Below are 26,091 nucleotides of genomic sequence, written 5' to 3'. Positions count from 1 at the left end.
CTGCTGCTGTCAACCACACTCAGAGTGAAACCATAGCAAGCTAGGAGCCCTGAGACAGGAAATGACAACCCTTTCAGTATCACCTTTGCTAAAGATCCCTACATGATCTGCTGCAATAACATAGTAATGTCAAAAGAACTTCAACAAAAAATACAAAGGAAAAAACAGGAGTAGGCCAATATCTTTTTATTAGCTGTACAGTAATACATTCCGCATACCAACATGCCCTCTCAACCCAACAATACATGTATCTATGTTGGTTTTCAGATCATTGTAAAATTCACACAGTACAGCCAGGTACAAAAATGCATCAACCAAGAATTGTTAAGAGCTTGACAAAAGCAATTTAAATGCAATTACATATAGAAGGAATCTTCATGTTGTATCAGCGTCAAATGTTCTATGAAAGAAAGGACATAGTTCTCTGAAACAACTAACAACCTTTATACAAAATATCTTTCCCTTATAGTTCTCTCCTCCCCTTTTTGAACCTCCTAATCAGAATTCCACAAGGCCCTCTGACCGCGTCTGTAGACATCCCACAACAAAACTGCGCCATTAGGACAAAATGGTTTGAGAAATGAACAGTGAACTGGGAGAAACATTCTGCTTCACAAGATTACCAAAGCCTTAATAATCATCTTTCATTTACAGTTAAGACCTGAAGCTAGTTCAATTGGACACCTCCCTCCTTTACAGTTTCACACAGAACTTGATTAAAGCTTTCCAGAACATGGGCGCAATTTATATCACAATCTCTCTACCTTATCTTGAAAAGCAAAACAAGACGTACATGGTCATCTTTCAAAACCTCTAACATTAGTCCATGCGGTCCAGATGTTAGGTAGGTTAAGAGTGAGTAAAGCTGCTATCCTCTGTACCTCCAAAAAAAAAGAAACACTAGATATTCAGGCTAAAAAGCTCAAAACCGGAAAGGTCATATCTCCAACATGATTTACAGAGTGGGCAAAGTCTCCCACTTTAGAGATTAGAAATCCACATACAGCCTGTGTTCCAAACAGCTATGGTTAAGAGTTCCTTTCCCCCAGCATTAAAGTTCTTTAGATCACTAGAAAAAGATTCAAATATGTTTGTAATAAAACTAAAAAAGTATTTACAAGCAAAACCAGCCAAGATTACCATTTGTACAACATAACTGCAGTCTTAAAAACTTTGTGGGTGGATGCATGTCACTGTCCCTGACTTTAGTAGTTAATGTACGCCTCTACAAACGTCATAATCTGTGACAAGTATAACAGTAAGTAAAATGTAATATGCAGTGAATAAAGTGTTAAAAAACGGAAGGACTTCCTTTGACAGCTAAAGTAATAGTTTTAGTCTACAGCAGAGGTCCTAGATAACAAGGCTGAAATTATTGGCACTCACTGTTACCATGTCAAGCTCACAAACAGGTTAAGAAAATAGTCTATTAGTTGGAGGGGAAAAAAATATTAAAAAAGAAAAAAAACTGACCACTACAGAAAGTCCCAATGTCCACCATGTGTCGAACCTCAGCTACCATCCCTCCATGAAGGGATCCATTACTACACATTTCTCCAACATTCCTCCCTCCCAAAAATATCTACATTTCTACAGACCAAGCAGCTGGAACTTAAACTGTTACAGTGAATGCATGGAAGGAAGTGGGTTTGAGAGTGATAAGAAAACACACCGATTTGTTTAAGACAAAAACCAAAAGTGTAAAGCGGAGTGGTTTGTAAGATGGCAGATCGTATGAAGAGGGTGGACTTGTTGAAGGGAAAGGTTGAGACAAGGGGATGTCTTTGAGCAGTCTGTGTGGGCTAGATCACCGGTCCATCATGCTGAGGATCATCTCAGGGGTAAGGTCTCCGTTGGGGGCAGTGTCTGCTACAGGCAGCTCCACCGTCTCCACCCCCGCCTCCTCTGGCTGCTCCACCACCACCTCTGGGGCAGCCTGTTCAACCTCTGGCTCCTTCTTCACTATGATGTTCTCTATGGCGCCGGTATTCTCCTCCTCCACCTGGACGATGGCTGCAGCTGAGGAGACAACACCAGGTATTATAACTCGACATTAAAATGGTCAGTAAAGCATAAACTGGGCATAGATTTAGAACAGGGATGGGCAACTGGCGGCCTGCCCCCTTTTTGTAGGCCCGCAGATCAATTTACCCAAAATGTAAAACAATACTAGGAACACCTTCCTTATATTATGTTGCACCCACTTTTGCCCTCAGAACAGCCTCAATTCATCATGGCATGGACTCTACAAAGTGTTGAAAGCGTTCCACAGAGATACTGGCCCATGTGGACTCCAATGCTTTCCCACAGTTGTGTCATGTTGACTGGATGTCCTTTGGGGGGGTGGCCTATTCTTGATACACATGCGAAACTTGAGAATCGCAGAGTTCAGATTTTATGTGGCCCCTACCCCCATCAAAATTGCCATCCCTGATTTAAACATTGCATGATATTGGATCAGGGAGATTTAACTCACCTGCAGCAGCCTTCCCTTTGGGGGCAGCCTTGCTGGCTTTGGCGGGTGGGGAGGGTTTGGGGATGTTCTTGGGGGGTCTGCCGCGTTTCCTCTTGACAGGCGGCTCTACAGGGGCAGGAATAGGTTTGGTGGGTGGAGCCTGCTCCAACTCTATCTCCTCCTCCTCCTCTTCCTCCAGCAATGCTGCCTCAGCCTCCTCATCCTCTTCATCAATGTCATCCAGCTCAGGATCAGCATTGTCCTCTGGAGGTGGGAAGTTAAAGAGTCTAACACTGATCTCATTACATCCAAAGAGCAATAGTTTATAGGACACTACAATTAGATATGTTTCAGTATAAGAAAGGGCCTCTCACCACTGTCGTCATCGTCATCATCCTCGTCGTCGTCCTTCCTTGAGCGCATCTTCCTCTTCCTCCCACCTCGTCCTTTCTTGGGTGGGGATCCGTTCTCTCCTTCACTAGGATCCCCGTTACAGTTCTCTGCATGTCTGGCCATGGTGTTCTGAGGAGAGATTAAAAAAAAAAAAAAAAAAAAACTTTAACAAAAGGATAAAATGAAGGGCTATGCCAAAAAAAAAAAAAAAATGGATGTATTCTTCCACTCAATAATGTGTGTTTGAGTAAGTGTCCATACCCTGCGGGTGAAGGCCTTGCCACACTTGGTGCACACAAAGGCGGTAGGCACAAAGTTGGGGTCATGGTAGCGGCGGAAGTGCATGTCCAGGAGCTGCTTCTGACGGAAGGTCTTCTCACACTGGCTACAGGCGTAAGGCTTCTCTCCTGTGTGGGTGCGCCTGTGCATCAGCATGTGGCGCTCCTAGTCAATGCAAGGACAGCAAGAAAAACATCAGGACAGAAAACTTTTACCAACTCCATCTCAAAACTATGCTGAATGTCCAGTATCCATAATGAGTGAACGTTTTTTTATATTGAGGGACACACCTGGAGGTAATTGCAATGAAATTAGGAAAATATATATTTTTACCTGGCCCTTCCAGAGCGTTATATATATATTTTTTTTTACCTTCCCCCTGCAAAATGATAATTAAAACAAAAATAGCAGGGAATATTGAATCTCTTTTTACTAGGCTATCAATGTTGCAGTCGTGATTTCTATCAAATCAATCCCTGGTTGAGGACCAGTACTGTATCATACCATATTCATATTATCCTATGGAGGGCAGCATTAACCACTTTAAGTGTTAAGGGCCATCCACACAAAGGATGATAACTCTAAATTACACATGACTTTAAACTGTTGGTGAGCATCCACACTAGAGGAAAGTTTGTTCTACAGTAGCCTACAACGGTCAAATCAACTGATCAAAGCATCCTACTGCACGCTGTATATTCTACTGCACACCTGTTATTAAGGTGGTAAAACAGACCATTCAGTGTGTGTTCATTGTCATAAACTAGGTTTCCATCAAATTGGTAACAGATTTTAATATGAATATTCTAAAATCTGCATATTTCCCAGAAGAGATGAGTTTCCATCAAAATGACTTGTTGCAGATAAAAGGCTGTGCGTGACGACATAGTGCACATAAAAATATCTTACGTGGTTAAATTCCCATGTACCGAATAAAAAATACAAGTTAAATGAGTTTCCATTGCATTTTCAACTCTGATGGTTCTCACAAAAAACAAATCTGTTATATAGCGATTGTGCCCACTCTGGTATTTTCACTTGCGTTCTAGAAAACAGTGCACAGATACAGTACTGTATCCGCACGCTCTACATGAGATTATGGACAAAAGAGCGAGATTATTTGTATTTGTCAAACGGCAGCCAAGCATCAATGATCATGTCACCAGAATAAGACCCTCGATATTTATTGGAAAGAAGCATCAAGCTCATCACCTTGAATCTTCACCACCCTGTGAAGTTCATAACTTTACATTTAATTTGTAGCCTAATAAACTGCATGCTTTCCTGACGAGTTGTAATGGGAGGACAACACGTTATCGCGTGACCCCATGTTTCATTCGATATGATGGTTGTTATATCAATATTTGCACATAAGTGTTTCCGCCGACATTTCTCGTATAATGCACTTTTCCAACGCAAAAAGATCCCACCTTCTCTAGCGTCTTGTTTTGTCGACATTTGGAAAGTTTACCCATTTTCTTTTTCCATCAGCCCTGTCATGACATTTTTTATCTGCGAAATGTACTTTACTCTCATAAAAAGGTTGGATGAAAACCTGGTTAGTGTGACAATACTTCAAATGTAGGCTACATGTAGCCTAATAAAAATATAATATAGAAACTAATATTTAAAATTAAATGTAGATATTCAAACACGTTTTACCCTACGCGTTTTTTACGTCATGTCATTGCTTGACCCATTGCGCAAGTGATTTCCATTTTTCTAATGGATGTCAATTCATCTGGATCTTCTTATTCACTGTGCTCATCAGGTCTGTCCTGTGCAACCATTTAAATACATCAGTGAAACAATGTTATAACTAGCCAGGGATACTCTGTGCATCTTTCCCCGACATTTAATTTTACGTTCAGCAATTATCAAAAGCAAGCCTGCTTCTCTCCATGAAAAGTCTATTAGCCCTAATATACACTGCTCAAAAAAATAAAGGGAACACTAAAATAACACATCCTAGATCTGAATGAATGAAATAATCTTATTAAATACTTTTTTCATTACATAGTTGAATGTGCTGACAACAAAATCACACAAAAATAAATCAATGGAAATCCAATTTATCAACCCATGGAGGTCTGGATTTGGAGTCACACTCAAAATTAAAGTGGAAAACCACACTACAGGCTGATCCAACTTTGATGTAATGTCCTTAAAACAAGTCAAAATGAGGCTCAGTAGTGTGTGTGGCCTCCACATGCCTGTATGATCTCCATACAACACCTGGGCATGCTCCTGATGAGGTGGCGGATGGTCTCCTGAGGGATCTCCTCCCAGACCTGGACTAAAGCATCCGCCAACTCCTGGACAGTCTGTGGTGCAACGTGGCGTTGGTGGATGGAGCGAGACATGATGTCCCAGATGTGCTCAATTGGATTCAGGTCTGGGGAACGGGCGGGCCAATCCATAGCATCAATGCCTTCCTCTTGAAGGAACTGCTGACACACTCCAGCCACATGAGGTCTAGCATTGTCTTGCATTAGGAGGAACCCAGGGCCAACAGCACCAGCATATGGTCTCACAAAGGGTCTGAGTATCTCATCTCGGTACCTAATGGCAGTCAGGCTACCTCTGGCTGTGCGGCCCCCCCAAAGAAATGCCACCCCACACCATGACTGACCCACCGCCAAACCGGTCATGCTGGAGGATGTTGCAAGCAGCAGAACGTTCTCCACGGCGTCTCCAGACTCTGTCACGTGCTCAGTGTGAACCTGCTTTCATCTGTGAAGAGCACAGGGCGCCAGTGGCGAATTTGCCAATCTTGGTGTTCTCTGGCAAATGCCAAACGTCCTGCACGGTGTTGGGCTGTAAGCACAACCCCCACCTGTGGACGTCAGGCCCTTATACCACCCTCATGGAGTCTGTTTCTGACCGTGTGAGCAGACACATGCACATTTGTGGCCTGCTGGAGGTCATTTTGCAGGGCTCTGGCAGTGCTCCTCCTGCTCCTCCTTGCACAAAGGCGGAGGTAGCAGTCCTGCTGCTGGGTTGTTGCCCTCCTACGGCCTCCTCCACGTCTCCTGATGTACTGGCCTGTCTCCTGGTAGCGCCTCCATGCTCTGGACACTACGCTGACAGACACAGCAAACCTTCTTGCCACAGCTCGCACTGATGTGCCATCCTGGATGAGCTGCACTACCTGAGCCACTTGTGTGGGTTGTAGACTCCGTCTCATGCTACCACTAGAGTGAAAGCACTGCCAGCATTCAAAAGTGACCAAAACATCAGCCAGGAAGCATAGGAACTGAGAAGGTCTGTGGTCACCAGCTGCAGAACAGCTCCTTTATTGGGGGGTGTCTTGCTAATTGCCTATAATTTCCACCTATTGTCTATTCCATTTGCACAACAGCATGTGAAAGTTATTGTCAATCAGTGTTGCTTCCTAAGTGGAAAGTTTGATTTCACAAAAGTGTGATTGACTTGGAGTTACATTGTGTTGTATAAGTGTTCCCTTTATTTTTTTGAGCAAAAAAATAAAGGGAACACTTATATATATTTTTATATATATATATATATATATATATATATATATATATATATATATATATATATATATATATATATATATATATATATATATATATATATATATAAAAAATGATCTCCTACAGATTTTGTAGCTTATTGTTTTTCCTGGGATTTCACGAAAAGAGGAATAGCGGAGAGTCTTGAGTCTGTAGCCTGGAATAGAGAGAGGCTAGAGTTGTGTAGACGATTAGGCCACGCATTAGCTAAATATTACGGCTATAAATATTTACCTGTCAAAGTGCAAGAAAAAAAAAGTATGAAATGGTATATACAGTTGGAGTCGGAAGTTTACATACACCTTAGCCAACTAAATTTAAACTCAGTTTTTCACAATTTCTGACATTTAATCCTAGTAAAAATTCCCTGTCTTAGGACAGTTAGGGTCACCACTTTATTTTAAGAATGTGAAATGTCAGAATAATAGTAGAGAAAATTGATTTATTTCTTTCATCACATTCCCAGTGGGTCATAAGTTTACAGACACTCAATTCGTATTTGGTATCATTGTCTTTAAATTGTTTAATTTGGGTCAAACGTTTCAGGTAGCCTTCCACAAGCTTGTGATGGCCACTCCAATACCTTGACTTTGTTGGCCTTAAGCCATTTTGCCACAACTTTGGAAGTATGCTTGAAGTCATTGTCCATTTGGAAGACCCATTTGAGAACAAGCTTTAACGTCCTGACTGATGTCTTGAGATGTTGCTTCAATATATCCACATAGATGGCATCATGAGGGAGGACAATTTATTTTATGAAGTGCACCAGTCCCTCCTGCAGCAAAGCACCACCACAACATGATGCTGCCACCCCCGTGCTTCACGGTTGGGATGGTGTGCTTCGGCTTGCAAGCCTCCGCCTTTTTCCTCCAAACAGTTCTATTTTTGTTTCATCAGACCAGAGGACATTTCTCCAAAAAGTACAATCTTTGTCCCCATTTGCAGATGCAAACCATAGTCTGGCTTTTTTAATGGCGGTTTTGGAGCAGTGGCTTCTTCCTTGCTGAGTGGCCCTTCAGGTTATGTCGATATAGGACTCGTTTTACTGTGGATATAGATACTTTTTTACCCGTTTCCTCCAGCATCTTCACAAGGTCCTTTGCTGTTGTTCTGGGATTGATTTGCACTTTTCTCACCAAAGTACGTTCATCTCTAGGAGACAGAACGCGTCTCCTTCCTGAGCAGTTTGACGGCTGCATGGTCCCATGGTGTTTATACTTGCGTACTATTGTTTGTTCAGATGAACGTGGTACCTTCAGGCATTTGGAAATTGCTCCCAAGCATGAACCAGACTTGTGGAGGTCTACAATTTATTTTCTGAGGTCATGGCTGATTTCTTTTGATTTTCCCATGATGTCAAGCAAAGAGGCACAGAGCTTGAAGGTAGGCCTTGAAATACATCCACAGGTACACCTACAATTGACTAAAATTATGTCAATTAGCCTAACAGAAGCTTCTAAAGCCATGACATTTTCTGGAATTTTCCAAGCTGTTTAAAGTCACAGTCAAGTTTGTGTATGTAAACTTCTGACCCACTGGAATTGTGATGCAGTGAATTATAAGTGAAATAATCCATCTGTAAACAATTGTTAGAAAATGACTTGTGTCATGCACAAAGTAGAAGTCCTAACCGACTTGCCAAAACTATAGTTTGTTATAAAGGAATTTGTGGAGTGGTTGAAAAACAAGTTAATGACTCCAACCTAAGTGTATGTAAACTTCCAATTTCAACTGTATGTGCATTCCTCCAGGCTGCGCTTGGCAGCAGTGAGGCACGCAAAGCTCCACTATTGATTAGGCCAACGTTATTAGACAATAACATTGTTCTACCTAGGCTACAACAGTGCAATGAGGAAAATTATTATTGTTATCAAATGAGTACACAATTATTGTCTCAGACTGTAAACTGCAGTGATGTAGGCCAATTCGAAAAATGTTTTTATTTTGGGGGGGGGGGGGGGGGGGGGGGGGGGGTATTTTATTACGATCCCATTTGTTGTGGTGATTGCCGCAGCTACTCTTCCTGGGGTCCACATAAATCATTACATAATACAGAACATTAAAATAAAAGAACAAGGACAAAACTACATACAAACTTGGTGGGCAGGCTTTTGTTAAACATGAAACAAAGTGGGCCCCTCAACTAATGAATATTTGCCTTCATCAAAACAATGTTTTTGTTGCATATTTCAGTCCAGAACATGCCACGGTTCTATTCGAAATGGAACACTATAGTGGTTCGCAAGAAAAGAGGCCTAAAATAGACAAAACACATTATTCCAGAACTGCAGTTCATGGTTGGAACACATATTTCTCTACTTTAAATCAACCAGTCCATTTTGAAATTGTGACAAAAATGTCATGATTTGGCAAGGAATGTAGCTGGTCTACAGCTTTGTTAGTGTATCCGGTCAGTTAGATATGTTTTTGTAGGCAGTAATTTCTGTAGGCTTAATGTGAGCTTGGGCACGCAACACGTATGTGTAGAGGGAGCGATCAGATCAAAATTGTGAGAGAGACAGGTAGGCCTAATGCAGGGAAAACAGAACGCAGGGAGGTGAACTGTGATCACTTGGCTAGAGTCGCTAATGCATATAACAAATGGAAGGAACACGAGTCAACGTGAATTAACAGCTGTCGTCAGGACAAAATCTCACCTGCCTTTTCAGGCAGCCACAAAGCAGATTCCAGATCCCTTAGCCTATTGTATGGGGCGGCAAGGTAGCCTAGTGGTTAAAGCGTTGGACTAGTAACTGGAAGGTTGCAAGTTCAAACCCCCGAGCTGACAATCTGTCGTTCTGCCCCCGAACAGGCTGTTCCTAGGCCGTTCCTAGGCCGTCTTAACTGACTTGCCTGGTTAAATAAAAGTAAAATACAAAAAATAAACTGTATGATTGCGGTAGAACTTCACTGCCCCCTAGTGGTCATACAGCACAATAGGATTTCACATGGAATGCTATTACATTTTCTTATCGTTTTAATGAAAAAACGATTTAAAAAAAGGCAGTTTAAACATGAAAACATCCATTTGTCACATCCCTAGTTAATGTAGGATGCTGGGCTATGAAGTCAGTGCTCCTTTGTCACTGAATATCCAATCAAGGTCATTGGCAGGAAGGTAAGGGTTTAGGGTCCGGTCTAAATTTACACAACTGTTACCCGAAGGAAAATGGGGGAGGGTCATGCTTTTTCAATCATGCAATCTATTTAAATTCCTTCAGATGAGTCTTGTGGGCATCCTAGAACAAAACAGAAGGGTCATCAGTATGTAGCCTAAACTTTAGACAAGTCCCAAAACGCCTGTGGGGGTCGTGAAAGTCATCTTTCCATAGAGTGGTCATAATAGTTTGTAGGCCAAACCGTTCGGATGCTACAGACGAGAAGACCGATTTTCAGGATGTCTCACGGTCTGAAACACCGCTCTAGCTCTGCCACCTTTCACTGCAAATGCAGGGGTGCAACATCAGCGGATGCGGTGGATTGAGACGCATCCAGTGCAAAAAAATATTCCTAGCTTAACCTGTCTGGGCTAGGGGGCAGTATTTTCAAGGCCGGATGAAAAACGTACCCAATTTAAACAGGTTACTACTCTGGCCCAGAAACTAGAATAGGCATATTATTAGTAGATTTGGATATAAAACACTGAAGTTTCTAAAACTGTTTGAATGGTGTCTGTGAGTATAACATAACTCATATGGCAGGCAAAAACCTGAGAAAAATACAACCAGGAAATGAAAAAGCTGGTGCCTTTAGGTTTTTCAAGTCATTGCCAATCGAACACACAGTGACGAAGGATTCATTTTGCACTTCCTAATGCTTCCACTAGATGTCAACAGTCTTTAGAAAGTTGTTTGAGGCGTCTATGATGAACAGAGACCGAATGAGAAGGCTGGGAAGTTGGTATACCAGGGAAGGATGTCAGTTCATTGGCGCGCGTGCAATCGAGAGGTAGCTCTGTTCCAAAACGTTTTTCAAGACAATACATGAGTCCGGTTGGAATATTACTGAATCTTCACGTTCTAAAGGACCTAAAGATTGATGCTATACAACGTTTGACATGTTTGAACGAACTAAATAGATTTTTTTTTTTACTTTTCGTCTTGACATTTTCCTCACGCGTCCTACATTTTGAGTAGCTAACTGAACGCGCAAACAACATGGAGTTATTTGGACATAAATTATGAACTTTATCGAACAAAACAACATTTGTTGTGGACCTGGGAAATCCTGGAAGTGCCTTCTGATTAAGATTATTGACTCCAAAATGGCGGCTATGACTCCAAAATGGCGGCTATGACTCCAAAATGGCGGCTATGACTCCAAAATGGCGGCTATCTGTATTGCGTAGTGTATTTTTCTGAGCACAGTACTCAGATTATTGCAAAGTGTGCTTTCCCAGTAAAGTTATTTTGAAATCTGTCGATGCGGTTCCATTCAGGAGATGTTAATCTATAATTCTTTGAATAACAGTTTAATATTTTATCAACGTCTATGACGAGTATTTTTGTAAATTGTAGTGCTGATTCACAGGCAGTTTTGGGGGAAATACATTTTCTGAACGTCACGCGCCAATGTAAAATGCTGTTTTTGGATATAAATATGAACTTGATAGAACACAAAATGCATGTATTGTCTAACATAATGTCCTAAGAGTGTCACCTGATGAAGATTGTCAAAGGTTAGTGCATAATTTTAGCTGGTTTTCTGCTTTTGGTGACGCCTGTCCTTGCATTGAAAATGGCTGTGTGTAATCTTTTGTCCATGTACTGTCCTAACATAATCGAATTTTATGCTTTCGCCGTAAAGCCTCTTTGAAATCGGATAATGTGGTTGGATTAAGGAGATGTTTCTTTAAAATGGTGTAAAATAGTTGATTGTTTGAGAAATTGAAATTATTAAGATTATTGCTGTTTTGAATTTCGTGCCATGCTATCTTGTCAAGCAATCCCGTTACCGGGATGAGAACGGGAAGGGGTCCCATAGAGGTTAACCGTTAGCCTACAATTGGCGCCACCCGTAGAAATCTAATTAACATAAATAAATACAAATCTCCATCAAAATCCATCTGTTTAACCTGTCTGGGAAGGTGGGACAGCCAGTGGAATCGTGTAGCGTGAAATATAAATACCTCATAAATGCTATAATTTCAATTTCTCAAACATATGACTATTTTACACCATTTTATAGATACACCTCTCCTGAATTGAACCACGTTGTCCGATTTCAAAAAGGCTTTACAGCAAAAGCAAAACAGATTATGTTAGGAGAGTACCCGGCCAAAAAAAAAAAATCACACTGCCATTTTCAAAGCAACTAGCATGCATCACAAGTACCCAAAACACAGCTAAATGCAGCACTAACCTTTGACAATCTTCATCAGATGACACTCTAGGACATTATGTTACACAATACATGCATTTTTTGTTCGATAAAGTTCATATTTATATATAAAAACAGCATTTTACATCGGCGCGTGACATTCAGAAAATATTTTCCCTCGAATGCTTCTGGTGAATCAGCGCTACAATTTACAAAATTACTATTCGAAAACATTGTTAAAATGTAATATTGTCATTCAAAGAATTATAGATTAACATCTCGTGAATGCAACCGCATTGACAGATTTCAAAATAACTTTACTGGGAAATCACACTTTGCAATAAACGACGTGGTATGCTCAGAAAAATAGGCTAGGCGATACATGTTAGCGCCATCTTGGAACCATCTAAAATCAAATATACTATTTTAAATATTCCCTTACCTTTGATTATCTTCATCAGAAGGCACTTCCAAGAATCCCAAATGTAGTTTTGTTCGAAAAAGTTAATAATTTATGTCCCAATAGTTCCTTCTTGTTAGCGCGTTCCGAAGGCTACTCATAATGTACGAGGCACGCTGGACTTGTCGTCACGAATGTAAAAAAAATATATATTTACGTTCGTTGAAACATGTGAAACGTTGTATAACATAAATCTTTAGGGCCTTTTTCAACCAGAGCTTCAATAATATTCAAGGCGGACGATTGCATTGTCTTACTAAACGTTTCGGAACAAAAGGGTTCCCATGGGCGCCCGCGTCATAGTAGTAATGGCCCTCCTCCTGTGACCAACTTCCCAAGCCTCTCTTTGGGTCAGTTTCTACCATAGAAGACTCAAACCACTTTGTAAAGACTGTTGACATCTAGTGGAAGCCTTAGGAAGTGCTAAATGATTAATAAGTCCCTGTGTGTTTCAATGGCAAAGGCTTGAAAGTGATTCCGCACATCAGATTTCCACTTCCTGTTAGGATTTGTCTCAGGGTTTTGACTGCAATATGAGTTCTGATATACTCACAGACACCATTCAAACAGTTTTAGAAACTTTAGAGTGTTTTCTATCCAAATCTACTAATTATATGCACATTCTAGTTACTGGGCAGGAGTAGTAACCAGATTAAATCGGGTATGTTTTTTTATCCGGCCGTGCAAATACTGCCCCCATCCCCAACAGGTTTTAAGCTGCATCTCAATCCACCGCATCCGCCGATATCGCCTTTCCGCATCTGCGGTGAAAGGTGGCAGAGCTAGAGCGGTGTTTGTCAGACCATGAGACATCTCGAAAATCGGTCTCCTCACAAAATTGTATGTAGCATCCAAACGGCTTGGCCTAGAATCTATTATGACCATTCTATTGAAAGATGACTCTCACAAACACGATGGTGTTCTCAGTTTTGCTCTTATTATCATTACCATCATCATTATGACCTCTCTATGGAAAGTTGACTCATGTATGATGATGTTCTCTTGCTCCATGACCCCCACAAGCGCCTTGGGACTCGTCTAAAGTCTGTACAGCCAGCCGATTTGCTAACTTCTGTCTGTAGCGTCCGAACAGTTTGGGTTACACACTAATATGACCCCTCTGTGGAAAGGTGAGACTTTCACGAACATGTCGGTTGTTTTGCTCTAGGAGACAAGTCTGAAGGTCCCGGGTACCAGTTGAAAATAATTAATGTAAGTAAATATGGAGACTTTAGAGCCAAAAGTAAGGGGTTAAATACATGGCAAAATATATATTTTTCCCCCTCTCAGATATAGGACAGACACTTCAGAACAAACTTCCCTTTGATGTTTTGTTCCCATCAGTTATTCCATGTAGTGAATCTGTTATTCAATGAGTTTGTATGGGCTAATAGCAGTGATGCCCAAAATAATTGTTTATCATATATTATATATGATACTTCAAGGGGTCTTAAAATTCTATTCTAGATCAAATAGCTAAATGGTCCTTGGTATGACCTTCATAAAACAATTCCATATAGCTTAGTGTAATTTGACCCCTTTTCGTGATAGCCAATTGGTAGTTAAGATCTTGTCTCATTGCTGCAACTCCCCAACGGGCTCGGGAGATGCGATGGTCGAGTCATGCGTCCTCCGAAACACGACCTGCCAAGCAGCGCTGCTTCTTAACACCTGCTCACTTAACCCAAAAGCCAGACCCACCAATGTGTCAGAGGAAATACCGTTCAACTGACGACTGAAGTCAGCTTGCAGGCACCCGGCCAGCTACAAGGAGTCGCTAGAGCATGATGAGCTAAGGAAAGCCCCCCCCGGCCAAACCCTTGCCTAACCGCAGGACAACGCTCCATGCCACACAGCCAGGTCAATCAAGGTGTGGATGGAGGCCCACCAGATCAAGACCCTGTCATGGCCAGTCCAATCTCCAGACCCATTGAAAACCTCTGGAATGTGATCAAGAGGAAGATTGATGGTCACAAGTCATCAAACAAAGCCGAGCTGCTTGAATTTTTGCGCCAGGAGTGGCATGAAGTCACCCAACATCAATGTTTTTATTTTATTTCACCTTTATTTAACCAGGTAGGCAAGTTGAGAACTGGTGGAGAACATGCCAAGACGCATGAAAGCTGTGATTGAAAATCAGGGTTATTCCATCAAATATTGATTTCTGAACTCTTCCTAACTTAAAATCAAATAAAATTGTATTTGTCACACACACGGTTAGCAGATGTTAATGCGAGTGTAGCGAAATTCTTGTCGGCAAAATCTACATTAGTATTGTGTCTAAAAATGAATATGAACTTATTTTCTTTGCATTATTTGAGGTCTGACAACACTGCATCTTTGTTATTTTGACCAGTTGTCATTTCTGCAAATAAATGCTCTTAAATGACAATATTTTTATTTGGAATTTGGGAGAAATGTCAATAGTTCAAAGAATAAAAAATGTTATTCTCATTTTTCCCAAACACATTCCTATAAATAGTAAAACCAGAGAATCTGATAATTTTGCAGTGGTCTCTTAATTTTTTCCCAGAGCTGTATATGGAGTATACAACAATCACAGCTCTGTAGATTTTGCTGTGAAGAGACAGAATCAATAGATCATTTATTCTGGTATTGCCCCTATGTAGCTTGTTTCTGGTCACAGGATCAAGATTGGTAAAAAATAATATTAATCACAACATGCACTTCAAATTAACCTTACAAATAACAGTGTTGGGCGATTTGGAAAGCCATAGTCAGTCAATAAACAATATAATAATACCTGTAGGAAAGGTTTTCATCTTTAGCTCACAATCTGGGAATAATATACAATTAGAAAGGTTCCAAAATGTTGTGAAACATCACAGCACAATTTAAATATATATGGCACATGGAAACCAAACAAGGGTGGTCTATAGTGAAAGAAGGGACGGGCTGAGAGTGGTGATTAAATGTTTGGTAATGTATTATTGTTATGTGACTGCTTTAAATAAAAGTACCATGTATGTAAAATGTATAAGTAGCAAAAAAGCTGTAACAAAAATAAAATATTTGTCTTCCGAAGAGGGGGGTGGGGGAGGGATTAATAAAAATAAACTTTTTAAACTTTTTTTTTTAAAGGACTGATGCCTCAACACTGCGATGCAGTGCCTTACACTGCTGCGCCACTCGGGAGGCCCTACATGCATTACAATGCCGTAACAAAACGGGTTAGGTAGGCCTTTTTGTTAATTTTTTCCTCTTTATGATGATCAGGACCTGTTAGTAGTTTTGTGATAACGGCACTGTGAATTTAATTTTGTGGGGGGGGGAAACATGTTGTTTTCTTAATATGAACAATTACATTTCATTAAAAAAAAAATTATAATAATTTAAAAAAAACTTTAAACCAGGGGTTGGATCCCAAAAATTTCTCCAATCGTTTTGTTCTAAACAGAACCATTATATTTTGGGTTTCACTGTTCTGACCAGTAAAACTGGTTAGAACAAAAAAGTACAGTTTGTCATTTCTTTCTGTTCCTTTTTAAACCTCTGAAATCATATATTTGTACATTTAGCTCGACATTAAATTTCTTCACCAATCATGCAGTGCGGATAGAGCAGCTTGCTATGAAGCAGGCAAGCTATAGTTCAGTGAGTTGTTTACATGCGTGATGGAAAGACAAGGCGTGAGGTTTGCAACAAATTTTGCGGGTGGGGAAAAAGGGCGGAGGCAGCTTGGCTTAAAGCGCAGGGCATCTGGTGATGACATGCATTATCTGAATTAAGCCCACAGAATTATACCTACGGAGGGGCGGCTTCTACGGAGGAACTTTTAATGTCTGAACATCAGACCAGAGAAGCTAGCTAACAAGCTTGTTTTTGCAGTGTGGCAGCAGAATTTAAAAAGTCTTATCTTTTTGTAGTTGTGAAATGTGTTAACTATAGTATCCCAAATAGCATTAAAAAGGTGAATCCATTCTTCTCCAATTAAAAATCTCTCCCAATCATTTGAATCACGGTTTTAACGTCCGTAGGCTAGGCTACAGCGTCTGCGGGGGGAGGGAAAAGAAGCCTACACGCGCACACACAGGCAAAGATTTTCAGATGGCAGGCAGACACTGGAAGAAGTTTCTGATTGACAGGAGGGTTTTGCATAGGTGCTTGGTAGCAAATGTCCGCAACGCAAAAGGTTATTAACCGGTTCTAATGCGTTTAAAATAATTGTTTTGTTCAGGAAAAGTACTGACCACTTCCGTTCCAGGTCCTGATCCTAGGAAAAAATATTTTCCAGTTTTCGGTTCTGTTCCCTGAACCGGTTCCGACCCCTGGTTTAAACGTTCATACCCCTAACATTTACTCCAGTCTAGATTCTCTATCATCCCAGGTTAGAGACGGCAGGACCTCACCTGTCTGCAGCAGTAATCACACTGGTCACACTTGAAGCGTTTCTCGTTCTTGTGGGACTTCTGGTGCTGGATGAGTGCGTAGCGCTCGTGGAACACAGCATCACAGTAACGACATTTCCTGCCCTGCTCAATGAACGAGTGCTGTTTTCGCAGGTGGACGCCTAGAGGGGGCAAAAAATAGCTTATTGAGAGATGTCATCAATATAAACAAGTTCAGTCACAATTAGGGCTGTGGCGAGCACGAAATTGTCAGCCGGTGAATGTAAACCAAATAACTGTCGGTCTCCCTGTAATTTTTCGTTAATTAACAAACACATTTAGCATCTCCTGGCTTCCACACACAGCCGACAAGCCAATGATGCAGGCAATTGGAACATATACATTTTAAAAAGTCCAATAAATCCATGTAATATAGCCTACACCTTAACAATAAATCCAATATTTATTTTAGACAGGTTTGAAGAAACATGATATAAAGAAAATGTAGTCTATTTTTTGACTCAATGGAGGAACGTAGTCAGAGAAATGCTGATGAATGTCTTGCTCGAGCTGTGTATGCAACTGGTTCACCTCTGATGCTCACAGGAAATGTGTATTGGAAGAGATTTCTGAATGTCATTCGCCAGCATACACTCCTCCAACCAGACATGCTTTATCTACTAATTTGCTGGATGCAAAGTTCAAGTGAAGGTCAAGCAAATCATAGAGAAAGCAAACTATCGCAATCATTTCTGATGGGTGGTCGAATGTTCGTGGGCAAGGAATAATTAACTACATCATCTCCACCCCTCAACCAGTATTCTACAAGACCACATACACAAGGGACAACAAACACACCGGTATCTACATTGCAGATGAGCTAAAGGCAGTCATCAATGACCTTGGACCACAGAAGATATTTGCACTGGTGACAGACAATGCTGCGAACATGAAGGCTGCTTGGTCTAAAGTGGAGGAGTCCTACTCTCACATCACACCCATTGGCTGTGCTGCTCATGCATTGAATCTACTCCTCAAGGACATCATGCCACTGAAAACAATGGATGCACTCTACATGAGGAGAGTGCATCCATGAGGAGAGTACGCCAAGGAAATGATTAGCTATGTAAAGCGTCATCAAGTTATAGCAGCAATCTGCCTCACCAAGCAAAGTGAAAAGAATAAAAGCCCCACACTGAAGCTGCCCAGCAACACCCGTTAGGGTGGTGTTGTCATCATGTGTGACAGTCTCCTGGAGGGGAAGGAGTCTCTCCAAGAAATGGCCATATCACAGTCTGCCAACAGGATCCTCCTGGAGGATGTATTTTGGGAGAGAGTGGTAAGCAGCCTGAAACCTATAGCAGTAGCCATTGCACGATTGAGGGAGACAATGCCATCCTGTCTGATGTTCAGACTGATTGCAGATGTAAGAGAAGAAATCGGTACTGCCCTGCCCTCTTCACTGCTGCTCCAAGCAGAGGAATCTGCAGTTCTGAAATACATTAAAAAGCGTGAAGACTTCTGCCTGAAGCCCATACACGCCGCAGCATACATGTTGGACCCCAAGTATGCTGGCAAGAGCATCCCATCTGGTGCAGAGATCAACAAGGCCTATGGCGTCATCACTACCGTGTCTCGCCACCTTGGCCTGGATGAGGGCAAGGTTCTTGGCAGTCTGGCGAAGTACACTTCCAAGCAAGGGATTTGGGATGGAGATGCAATATGGCAGTCGTGCCAACATATCTCATCAGCCACGGGGTGGAAGGGACTTTGTAGATCTGAGGCTCTTTCCCCTGTTGCCTCCATCATCCTCCAAATCCCACCAACATCAGCCGCCTCAGAGCACAACTGGTCCTTGTTAGGGAACACACATAGTAAAGCACGCAACAGGCTGACTAATGGGGCGGCAGGTAGCCTAGTGGTTAGAACGTTGGACTTGTAACCGAAAGGTTGCAAGATCGAATCCCCGAGTTGACAAGGTAAAAATCTGTCCTTCTGCCCCTGAACAAGGCTGTTAACCCAGTGTTTCTAGGCCGTCAATGAAAATAGGAATTTGTTCTTAACTTTCCTAGTTGACTTTCCTAGTAAAATAATATAAAAATACAAGGGTAGAAAAATTGGTGGCCATCTGGGCAAATTTGAGGCTTTTTGAGCCTGACAACGAGCCGTCCTCAACAAGGTTGGAAAGTGACAGTGAAGATGAGGCCTCAGAGTATGATGTTCAAGAGGTGGACATTGAGGAGGTCCAGGGAGAAGACATGGAACCCTGAGGGGAAGACTTAGTTTCTAGACTATCATTTTGCAGATGTATATTGAAAACATTTTTTGGGAGATGCGATGGATCATTGAATATTCTCTTTCTTTTGTTGTTCAGTGAAATCATCCCATGTGAAGAGTCAACTCATTTAATTAAAGTTAAATTCGTGACTAAATTGTTTATTTTTTGGGAGGATTTAATCATGTGCAATTATGTCTACTTATGATAAGGTAAAAGGTTTAGGTTTCTGTCTCCATATGATATGGTCAATATATCCAATGCAAAAAAACATCTACATTTAAAATGGTATTAATATTAATTTGCATACATTTCCATTAATTCCCATATATTCACAAAGTTTCCACCTCTGAATATTCCCCAAAATGTGCAACCCTATTTAATATTATGAAGAATACAATTGAACAAAGCTGAATAAAATAGAAAGGATATTTTCTCCAAACGATTTGAGTGCGCTCATGCGGCTATTCTGTGTTGAGCGGTTGACATAGAAATAGGTCCTCCTATAAGGTTCATTTAGAGTTATTAATGTAACTTGTTGTTCTACAAACGTTGGGCTATATGTTTACCCTGACTACACCGCTCGTTGTTGCAAAATACATTTAGAAATCTATATTATTCAATTATTGCACCCACACTGTTCGCGAGCGTCTGCGTTGGCAAAGACTGAAATAGAAGTCAGTTCTATCTGTGAAGCAGATTGTGCTGCAAGTCCTGCCTCTCCCAACTCCTCATTGGTTTATAGAAGCAGATACCCACGTGCCATTTTTATGGTGAAAATTATCTTCCCTCAACTTGAAACTCACGCGCTGCTTATGTATGCCAGTTAGGCTCTACACCCCTTGTAAAGTGGATTACTGTGCTTAATTTTAAGAAGTAATTTGGCCGTTTTAGTTGTGATACAAACCTTATCAAAACATATAGGCCTATGGGCTAGGCTACATGAGGTGTACAACTCTGATTCGAAAAAGTCGCAAAAAAAGGCATTGTTTCTTATGCTGGGCATCACTCACAAGTGATCATATATAATTCACAAGTGATCGGCTAATACGGTCACCGATCAGACTATTCTTGATTTAATCTTAACTTTACATATACAAAATAAACGTGTGAAATTTGATTTGATTTAGAATGGACCATTATCATGCACCTGAAACAAAACAGGTGCAGCATGAAAAAAATACATGTCATCTATGCATTTAAATACCAAATAGGGGACACTTTCCCCGTGGTCATTTTCATGCCAGCCAGGTAGGCTATACTCCTGTTGTAAATATAAGCAATGTACTGAATATTAGGAAAGTTGAGAAATAAATATATTTAGGCCTAGCCTATAGAAAGCTGAAGGGATCCTCCTCTTTTTTGTAGAGGCCATTACTCTGTTTTCTTGTGCAACATGAGCTCTCCTGAAGAGTTTGGTTAGATTTTCAAATTCATTTGCATTGATGTCAGAGTAATTAGAGGGACAATAGAGTGCTGAGTACCAGGCAGTTAGCAAGATTGGTCATTAGTAGCCTCCCATCAGCAGCAGAGCTTGGAGAAGGCTAATTACCGTGACTAAACGGTCATGTGGAATTTTACTGCCTTCATGACTGCCAGTGTGGCAGTAATACGGTCACCGCAACAGCCCTAGTCACAATTAAGTTTACGGGGGAGATTTCCAAATTATGCTGTCAACATATTGGGATAATCAGGCCAAAAGTCAATGACTAGCTATCTAACCCAGGTCACTCTTTCGGGCGATAACCGTGTCACAGTGGGGGCAGTGGAACTTGGCCACGTTCTCTGTGTGCTTCTGCAGGATGTGCATCTTCATGGTTCCACTCTGGGTGAAACGGGCGTGGCAGATGTAGCACTCGTACGGCTTCTCTCCTGGAAAACAAAGCAGGAAAACATGAGTGCACAAGTTCAACAAATCAGGCCAGTCACTAATTGTGCTTACACAGTATCCCTGCAGCTGTGCCTACCCGAGTGTGTCCTCATGTGTCTCTTCAGCTTGTAGGTGTCTCTGCTGGCATAGCTGCACAAACTGCACTGGAACGGACGCTCCCCAGTGTGGGAACGGATGTGCCGCTTTAACTTGCTCACCTCTACACTGGCATAGTCACACATGGAGCACTTGAAGGGTTTCTCATGTGTGTGCTTGTAGCGACGATGTCGGACCAGCTCTCCACTGGTCACGAAGGCCATGTCACAATCTTGACACTTGTGTGGTCTGGTACCTGTAAACAGAAATAGAGTTATAATGGTATCTAACATGGTAATATGTACAGGAATATAGAATTGTCCGTCAATGTGACTATGATGTCACCATACCTGTGTGTGTGTTGAGGTGGTTCCTCAGCAGGGTAACGGTCCTGAAGGCCCTTCCACACAGATGGCACTTGTGGGGCCTCTCATCTGTGTGGCTTTTCATGTGTCGGTCCAGGTTGGAGCGGCGGGGACAGGTGTAGCTACACAGCTCACACTGGAATGTTTTCTTCACACCTGGAGCATACAAAGTCAGCACTTGCAGAGGCATTTAGCACTACAACTTGAGTTACAAAATTCCTCAGCAACAAAGGACACAGAAAGAAGGGGTAATCTTACCCTTCTTCTTAATTTTGGTAGGTTTGGGGGGTTTCATGTTGCCCACCACCTTCTCTGCGTTGACCTCAGAGAGCATCCCTTCCTGCTGCTCCTCCTCAAAATCGTACACAGACACGTCCATGTTGTCTTTATCCCCCTCTGTGTTGTAGCGCAGCTTGCTCATTTTTGCCTTCTTGATGGTCTTCTTGGCTGGGGGCTGGTAGTCGGGGTCCTTGGCCCATTGTGGTTCTTCAGGCTCGGGCTCACAGTGCAGCTCCTCCTCCTCAGGATGGACCTGCTGCTCCTCCTGGTGCTGGAGCTCATCCTGCTCCACTGTTTCCACCTCACCATTCGCACCAACCTTCACCACCTGAAGAAGCAGTAGTGTTTTTAATTTCTCTACACCTAGTACATTTAGATATTGACCTGTGGTACAAAACATTGTTGTACACTCATAGGGAAATATGCTCCCATTAGTTCTGAATTATGTAATATTTAGTCATGAAGTGCAGTCTCTCTTACCTGGAATCCCTCTGGCAGGGGCAGGGTGTGACAGATAACAGGGTTTCCGTCTTTGGGCATGGCCGTGGTGTCCACGAAGGTGCCCTGTAGCGCCTCTACAGTGGCCTGGGTGACAGGGACAGCAGAGACAGGGACCTGGACCAGCTGTAGCTCCCCGAGGCCTCCCAGCTGCTGCTCATCCATGTTGACAACCTGCAGTGTGATGATCTGGGTCTCATCCACCGTGGTGACCGTGGCCTCGTGGGCTGTGACCACAGGGGCGTCCATCACCTCAGTCTTCATCTGCAGCAGGGCCGGGTCCAGGGAGTCCATTACCATCATCTCCACATTGACTCCCTCCACCAGCTGCTGGGTATCCAGACCAGCAACTCCCTCTGGCTGTTGGATCATCACCCCCTCTGCTGCTTGCTGGAGCAGGTCTGCCACCGTCTCCTCCCCCTCATAGGTGATGAAGTCCTTGGCCTCAACCACAACATCTGTTGGTCCTCCGTCCATCGGTAACACCTGAGAGAATCACCCCAAAACCAATCAGCACACAATCTAAAAATGTCATCTTAAAGCATAACCATTTATTAATAAATGTTGAAAGTGTACCAGGACATATGATCAACCTAGCAAGGCCTAACTGACTGAAAATGGCATACTGTGTTCAGTTCAGGCAAGATCTCAAACATGATGCAACTTCCTTAGCCTTCTAAATTGTTACCTGCACTAGAAAGGAATACTTCATCTTTCTAGATCTGCTTGGCTTGCTCAATTTCTGACTCAACTCTCCTGACTGTTACCTGACACTCAACCTGTGGGGAAGACAAACAAGTTGAACATCTACATAAACCTACTGCATGTATTGAATGCACAGACACATTCGTAGCTAGTTAAACCAGTCTAGCAAATGTGGCTGACCTGGTATTATCAAAAACAATCTACAAGTATGATGTGACATTCATTCACAGTGAACATGGACAGCGTTTTGATAGTGGACATGAAGTCATATAGGTAATCATGTTTTTGTACCGCTACCAGCCGGGTTGTAGAGGGAGCTCTACCCTGTTTTTATCCATTCTAGCTCGCTTACGTTAGTGCCGTTGTAGCTCAATGTAGGCTTTGAATCAGACTGCGGACACTGGATGGAAGACGTACTGCAGTGGGCTGGCAGCAGAGGCATTTAGATTATTATTATTTATTTTTTAGATAAGTCGCATTAATTTGAGGCCGGAGGGAGACGTCGTACTAGTGGAAACGCTCGTGAAAATGACTACCGGAGACATTTATGTTATGCATCTCCCTTGTTTGAATTCGGTCTGCGCAACAAGCCAAGCCAGCTAACTTTTATATTGCTAGATAAATAGCGTCTGCTAAATTGTGAAGTCTTTGCATCTAGGACCTTACCGTTTTAAAATACGTTAGCTAACGCTAGCAGTTAGTTGTGGTCATATTAAAACAGTTAACGTTAAATAACTTTCTAATTAGCTAGTTATTTAACGTTAGTTTGATCAATGTAAGGGGTTACTAACGTTAGCTTTTGCGAAGGCCGTTATCAAGGTGGGGCAATATTGACAGTAAACCGTTCTTGTAAATTATAGCTAATTTCGATTGATGGCTTTACTAGCTAACAAAACTAACGTTAGCTAGTGGCGTGGAAACCAACGTTATGTAGATAGGGGTCTAACTAGTTAGATTATGCTTGTGAGATTTAGTAAATCCCGTGTACCGAGTTACAATCTGGCGCGCGCTGACTTCATACGCAGCCGCGAGTTTCTATCTCGACACAGGGTTAAAAAGACGACACAAAGAAGAAAAATAAAATGGACGCCTGGCCTAAACACTAAACCAACACGTTGAAGTATTTAATGATCGATCCATGCCAATGTGTAAACTAATATAGCTCTAAAAATACTCGTTAATGAGACATTTCGTTGAACTTCTGGGTTATAATGTTTTTTTTTTGCTGAATGTTCGATAACGATAGAGGGAGACAAACACCCCCCGTCTACCGCCTGGACCGGGAGGACCATCGTGACACCTAGAGGCCGATTAAAGCTCCTGCAAAACTGCCCCCTTTTCTGGAAAGTACTGTTACTTTACCTGCTCTTCGTCGTTTAATTCCTCGCTGAATTCGACAGAAAGCCCAGAGTATGTTCTTCAATAAGACAGAGATGGCTGAGAATTGCGCCCTTCTTCTCCTGCGGTTTTAATCCTCTCCCCTTTTGCAGAGTGGGCTCCGCACAAAATGGCGGCCTTGTGAAAGTTAGTGCGCCTGTGCATTGAAGGGGGGCGGTGGCGAGAGGGTGGGTGTAAACCGTTCTAAACATTGAATTATGGGGATTGGCCATGTGGGGCGCTACTTTTGAAATACAGTATACCGTCATGAATATATCATTTATGAGGTTATTTGTCATAAATCTGATTGAATTTCTAACTTCATACGAATGTCAATGTCTGTTTTATGATCTTCACAGGCAGTTAAAAGCGGTTGTCACTGGCTGTATTCTATATTTATTCAACAGGCCTATAATAAACACTCCAAATGTGTAGTTGTACCAAAATTATTAAAAACCTATACATTTCATTGAGCCATTACATTTTGTAATTAATAATTTCCAGATTTTTCTATCAGTTTGAACAATCATTTAAGTATGTATACCCGTGCCAAACACCAAGGCCACAATATATAGTTCATATCACATTTGATGCCAGGCATGATATTTGCTAGACAATATAACATATATATATTTAAAGCTGCAGTCATAAGGTAAATACATATAATTTGTTTCTATTAGCACTGTATCTATTCATTCATAAAGTATTTCATCTCAAGTCTAATTAAACCTCGCTCCACTGTAACTTGAGCCACTTATACACTGAAGAAGCCACTGAAGTCCATTGTTATTTTGAAGTGCTATATAATAAAACTGATCAATCTGCAAACGTAATAATGTACAGTGAATGCCGGTTCTCATCACACCCTGATTTCACTCTATATAGCCAGCAGGTGGCCAGTACAAGCAGTTTGGTTGTCTGTTTCATTGAGAAGTTTTCTGCTCCAAAAAGGCAAGTCCATCACAGTTTTAAGTTTTCAATAATAATGATAATAAAAAAGAACACCACCACCCATACAGCTGAAATAACCTTCAGTTATATCACCTAGTGGCAAGTCTCAGGAAGTGAATGGTGACTTATTGAGGTATCAGCACTCAAACCAAATATTAATTTACTTAAGATTGTTTCAACAATGCCAACAGAATTACAATTCAACTACATAATGTGTACACTTCCAGTGGAATATATATTCCCATGAAACATTTCATGATAGTATGGAATGATGGCACTATAATAAATGTTTTTCCAGACGACTTCTTCCTGGCCGGCTACAAGCTCCTCATCAGACTGTGGTCCTAGAGTGTGGAACTGCACCACCATCATCTCCTGAGGAACAACCAAATCCCTTCAATCCCCATGACTTACTTCATTACTCCTTCCACACACGGACATTCTCCACACACTGCCATTCTCCGCACAGACCATCAGAAAACCAGCTTCATTACAAATACAGCAGATCAGAAGTGCATTTAAGTGAGGGGGCTCCCGCAGGAGGATGGCCCCCTTCACCACCTCTGGGGAAATTATTGCATGAAAATAATCAAGTATATACAATACCAGTCAAAAGTTTGGACACACCTACTCATTCAAGGGTTTTTCTTTATTTCACTATTTTCTGCATTGTAGAATAATAGTGAAGACATTAAAACTATGAAATAACCCATATTGAACCATGTAGTAACCAAAAAAAGTGTTAAACAAATCAAAATATATTTTATATTCTTCTTCAAAGTAACCATCCTTTATCTTGATGACAGCTTTACACGCGCTTGGCATTCTCTCAACCAGCTTCATGAGGTAGTCACTTGGAATGTATTTCAATTAACAGGTGTTCC

General features: G+C 41.6%; 1 protein-coding gene and 1 long non-coding RNA gene across 3 annotated transcripts; one reads left to right on the top strand and one right to left on the bottom strand.

The window, feature by feature from the left end:
- Window positions 1-171: 171 nt before the first annotated feature.
- On the bottom strand, window positions 172-24,604 carry LOC115196810 (transcriptional repressor CTCF). 2 transcript variants are annotated; one of them, XM_029757731.1, is made up of 12 exons: window positions 24,242-24,604; window positions 22,863-22,953; window positions 22,157-22,660; window positions 21,656-22,004; window positions 21,383-21,553; window positions 21,034-21,288; window positions 20,789-20,938; window positions 16,813-16,973; window positions 3,110-3,292; window positions 2,830-2,977; window positions 2,477-2,719; window positions 172-2,019 (listed from the first exon to the last, which is right to left on the bottom strand). In XM_029757731.1, the coding sequence occupies exons 2-12, from the start codon at window positions 22,884-22,886 to the stop codon at window positions 1,808-1,810; spliced, it is 2,400 nt and encodes a 799-aa protein (XP_029613591.1). In that variant the 5' UTR covers window positions 22,887-22,953; window positions 24,242-24,604; the 3' UTR covers window positions 172-1,807. The 2 variants fall into 2 exon arrangements, with proteins under 2 accessions (XP_029613591.1, XP_029613592.1); XM_029757732.1 differs by lacking the exon at window positions 22,863-22,953 and having other exon boundaries at window positions 24,242-24,603.
- LOC115196813 (uncharacterized) lies at window positions 23,053-25,258 on the top strand. The gene is made up of 2 exons (XR_003878912.1): window positions 23,053-23,152; window positions 25,142-25,258. It is a non-coding gene; the product is annotated as an uncharacterized LOC115196813 (long non-coding RNA).
- Window positions 25,259-26,091: the final 833 nt, after the last annotated feature.

This window comes from Salmo trutta, chromosome 7 (assembly GCF_901001165.1).
Source record: "Salmo trutta chromosome 7, fSalTru1.1, whole genome shotgun sequence".
In the NCBI taxonomy this organism is placed as follows: Eukaryota; Metazoa; Chordata; class Actinopteri; order Salmoniformes; family Salmonidae; genus Salmo; species Salmo trutta.
The sequence above is the reverse complement of the archived record's forward strand: the minus strand, read 5'-3'. Positions and strand labels throughout refer to the sequence as shown.

Bases quoted from the DNA above. Each gene is read 5' to 3' on its own strand.
- LOC115196810 (XM_029757731.1), bottom strand. From the start codon at position 22,886: ATGAAGTATTCCTTTCTAGTGCAG. The intron at 22,661-22,862 runs GTAACAATTTAG...TGATTCTCTCAG, and splicing joins AGTATTCCTTTCTAGTGCAG to GTGTTACCGATGGACGGAGG. The intron at 21,554-21,655 runs GTAAGATTACCC...TGTATGCTCCAG, and splicing joins TACCAAAATTAAGAAGAAGG to GTGTGAAGAAAACATTCCAG.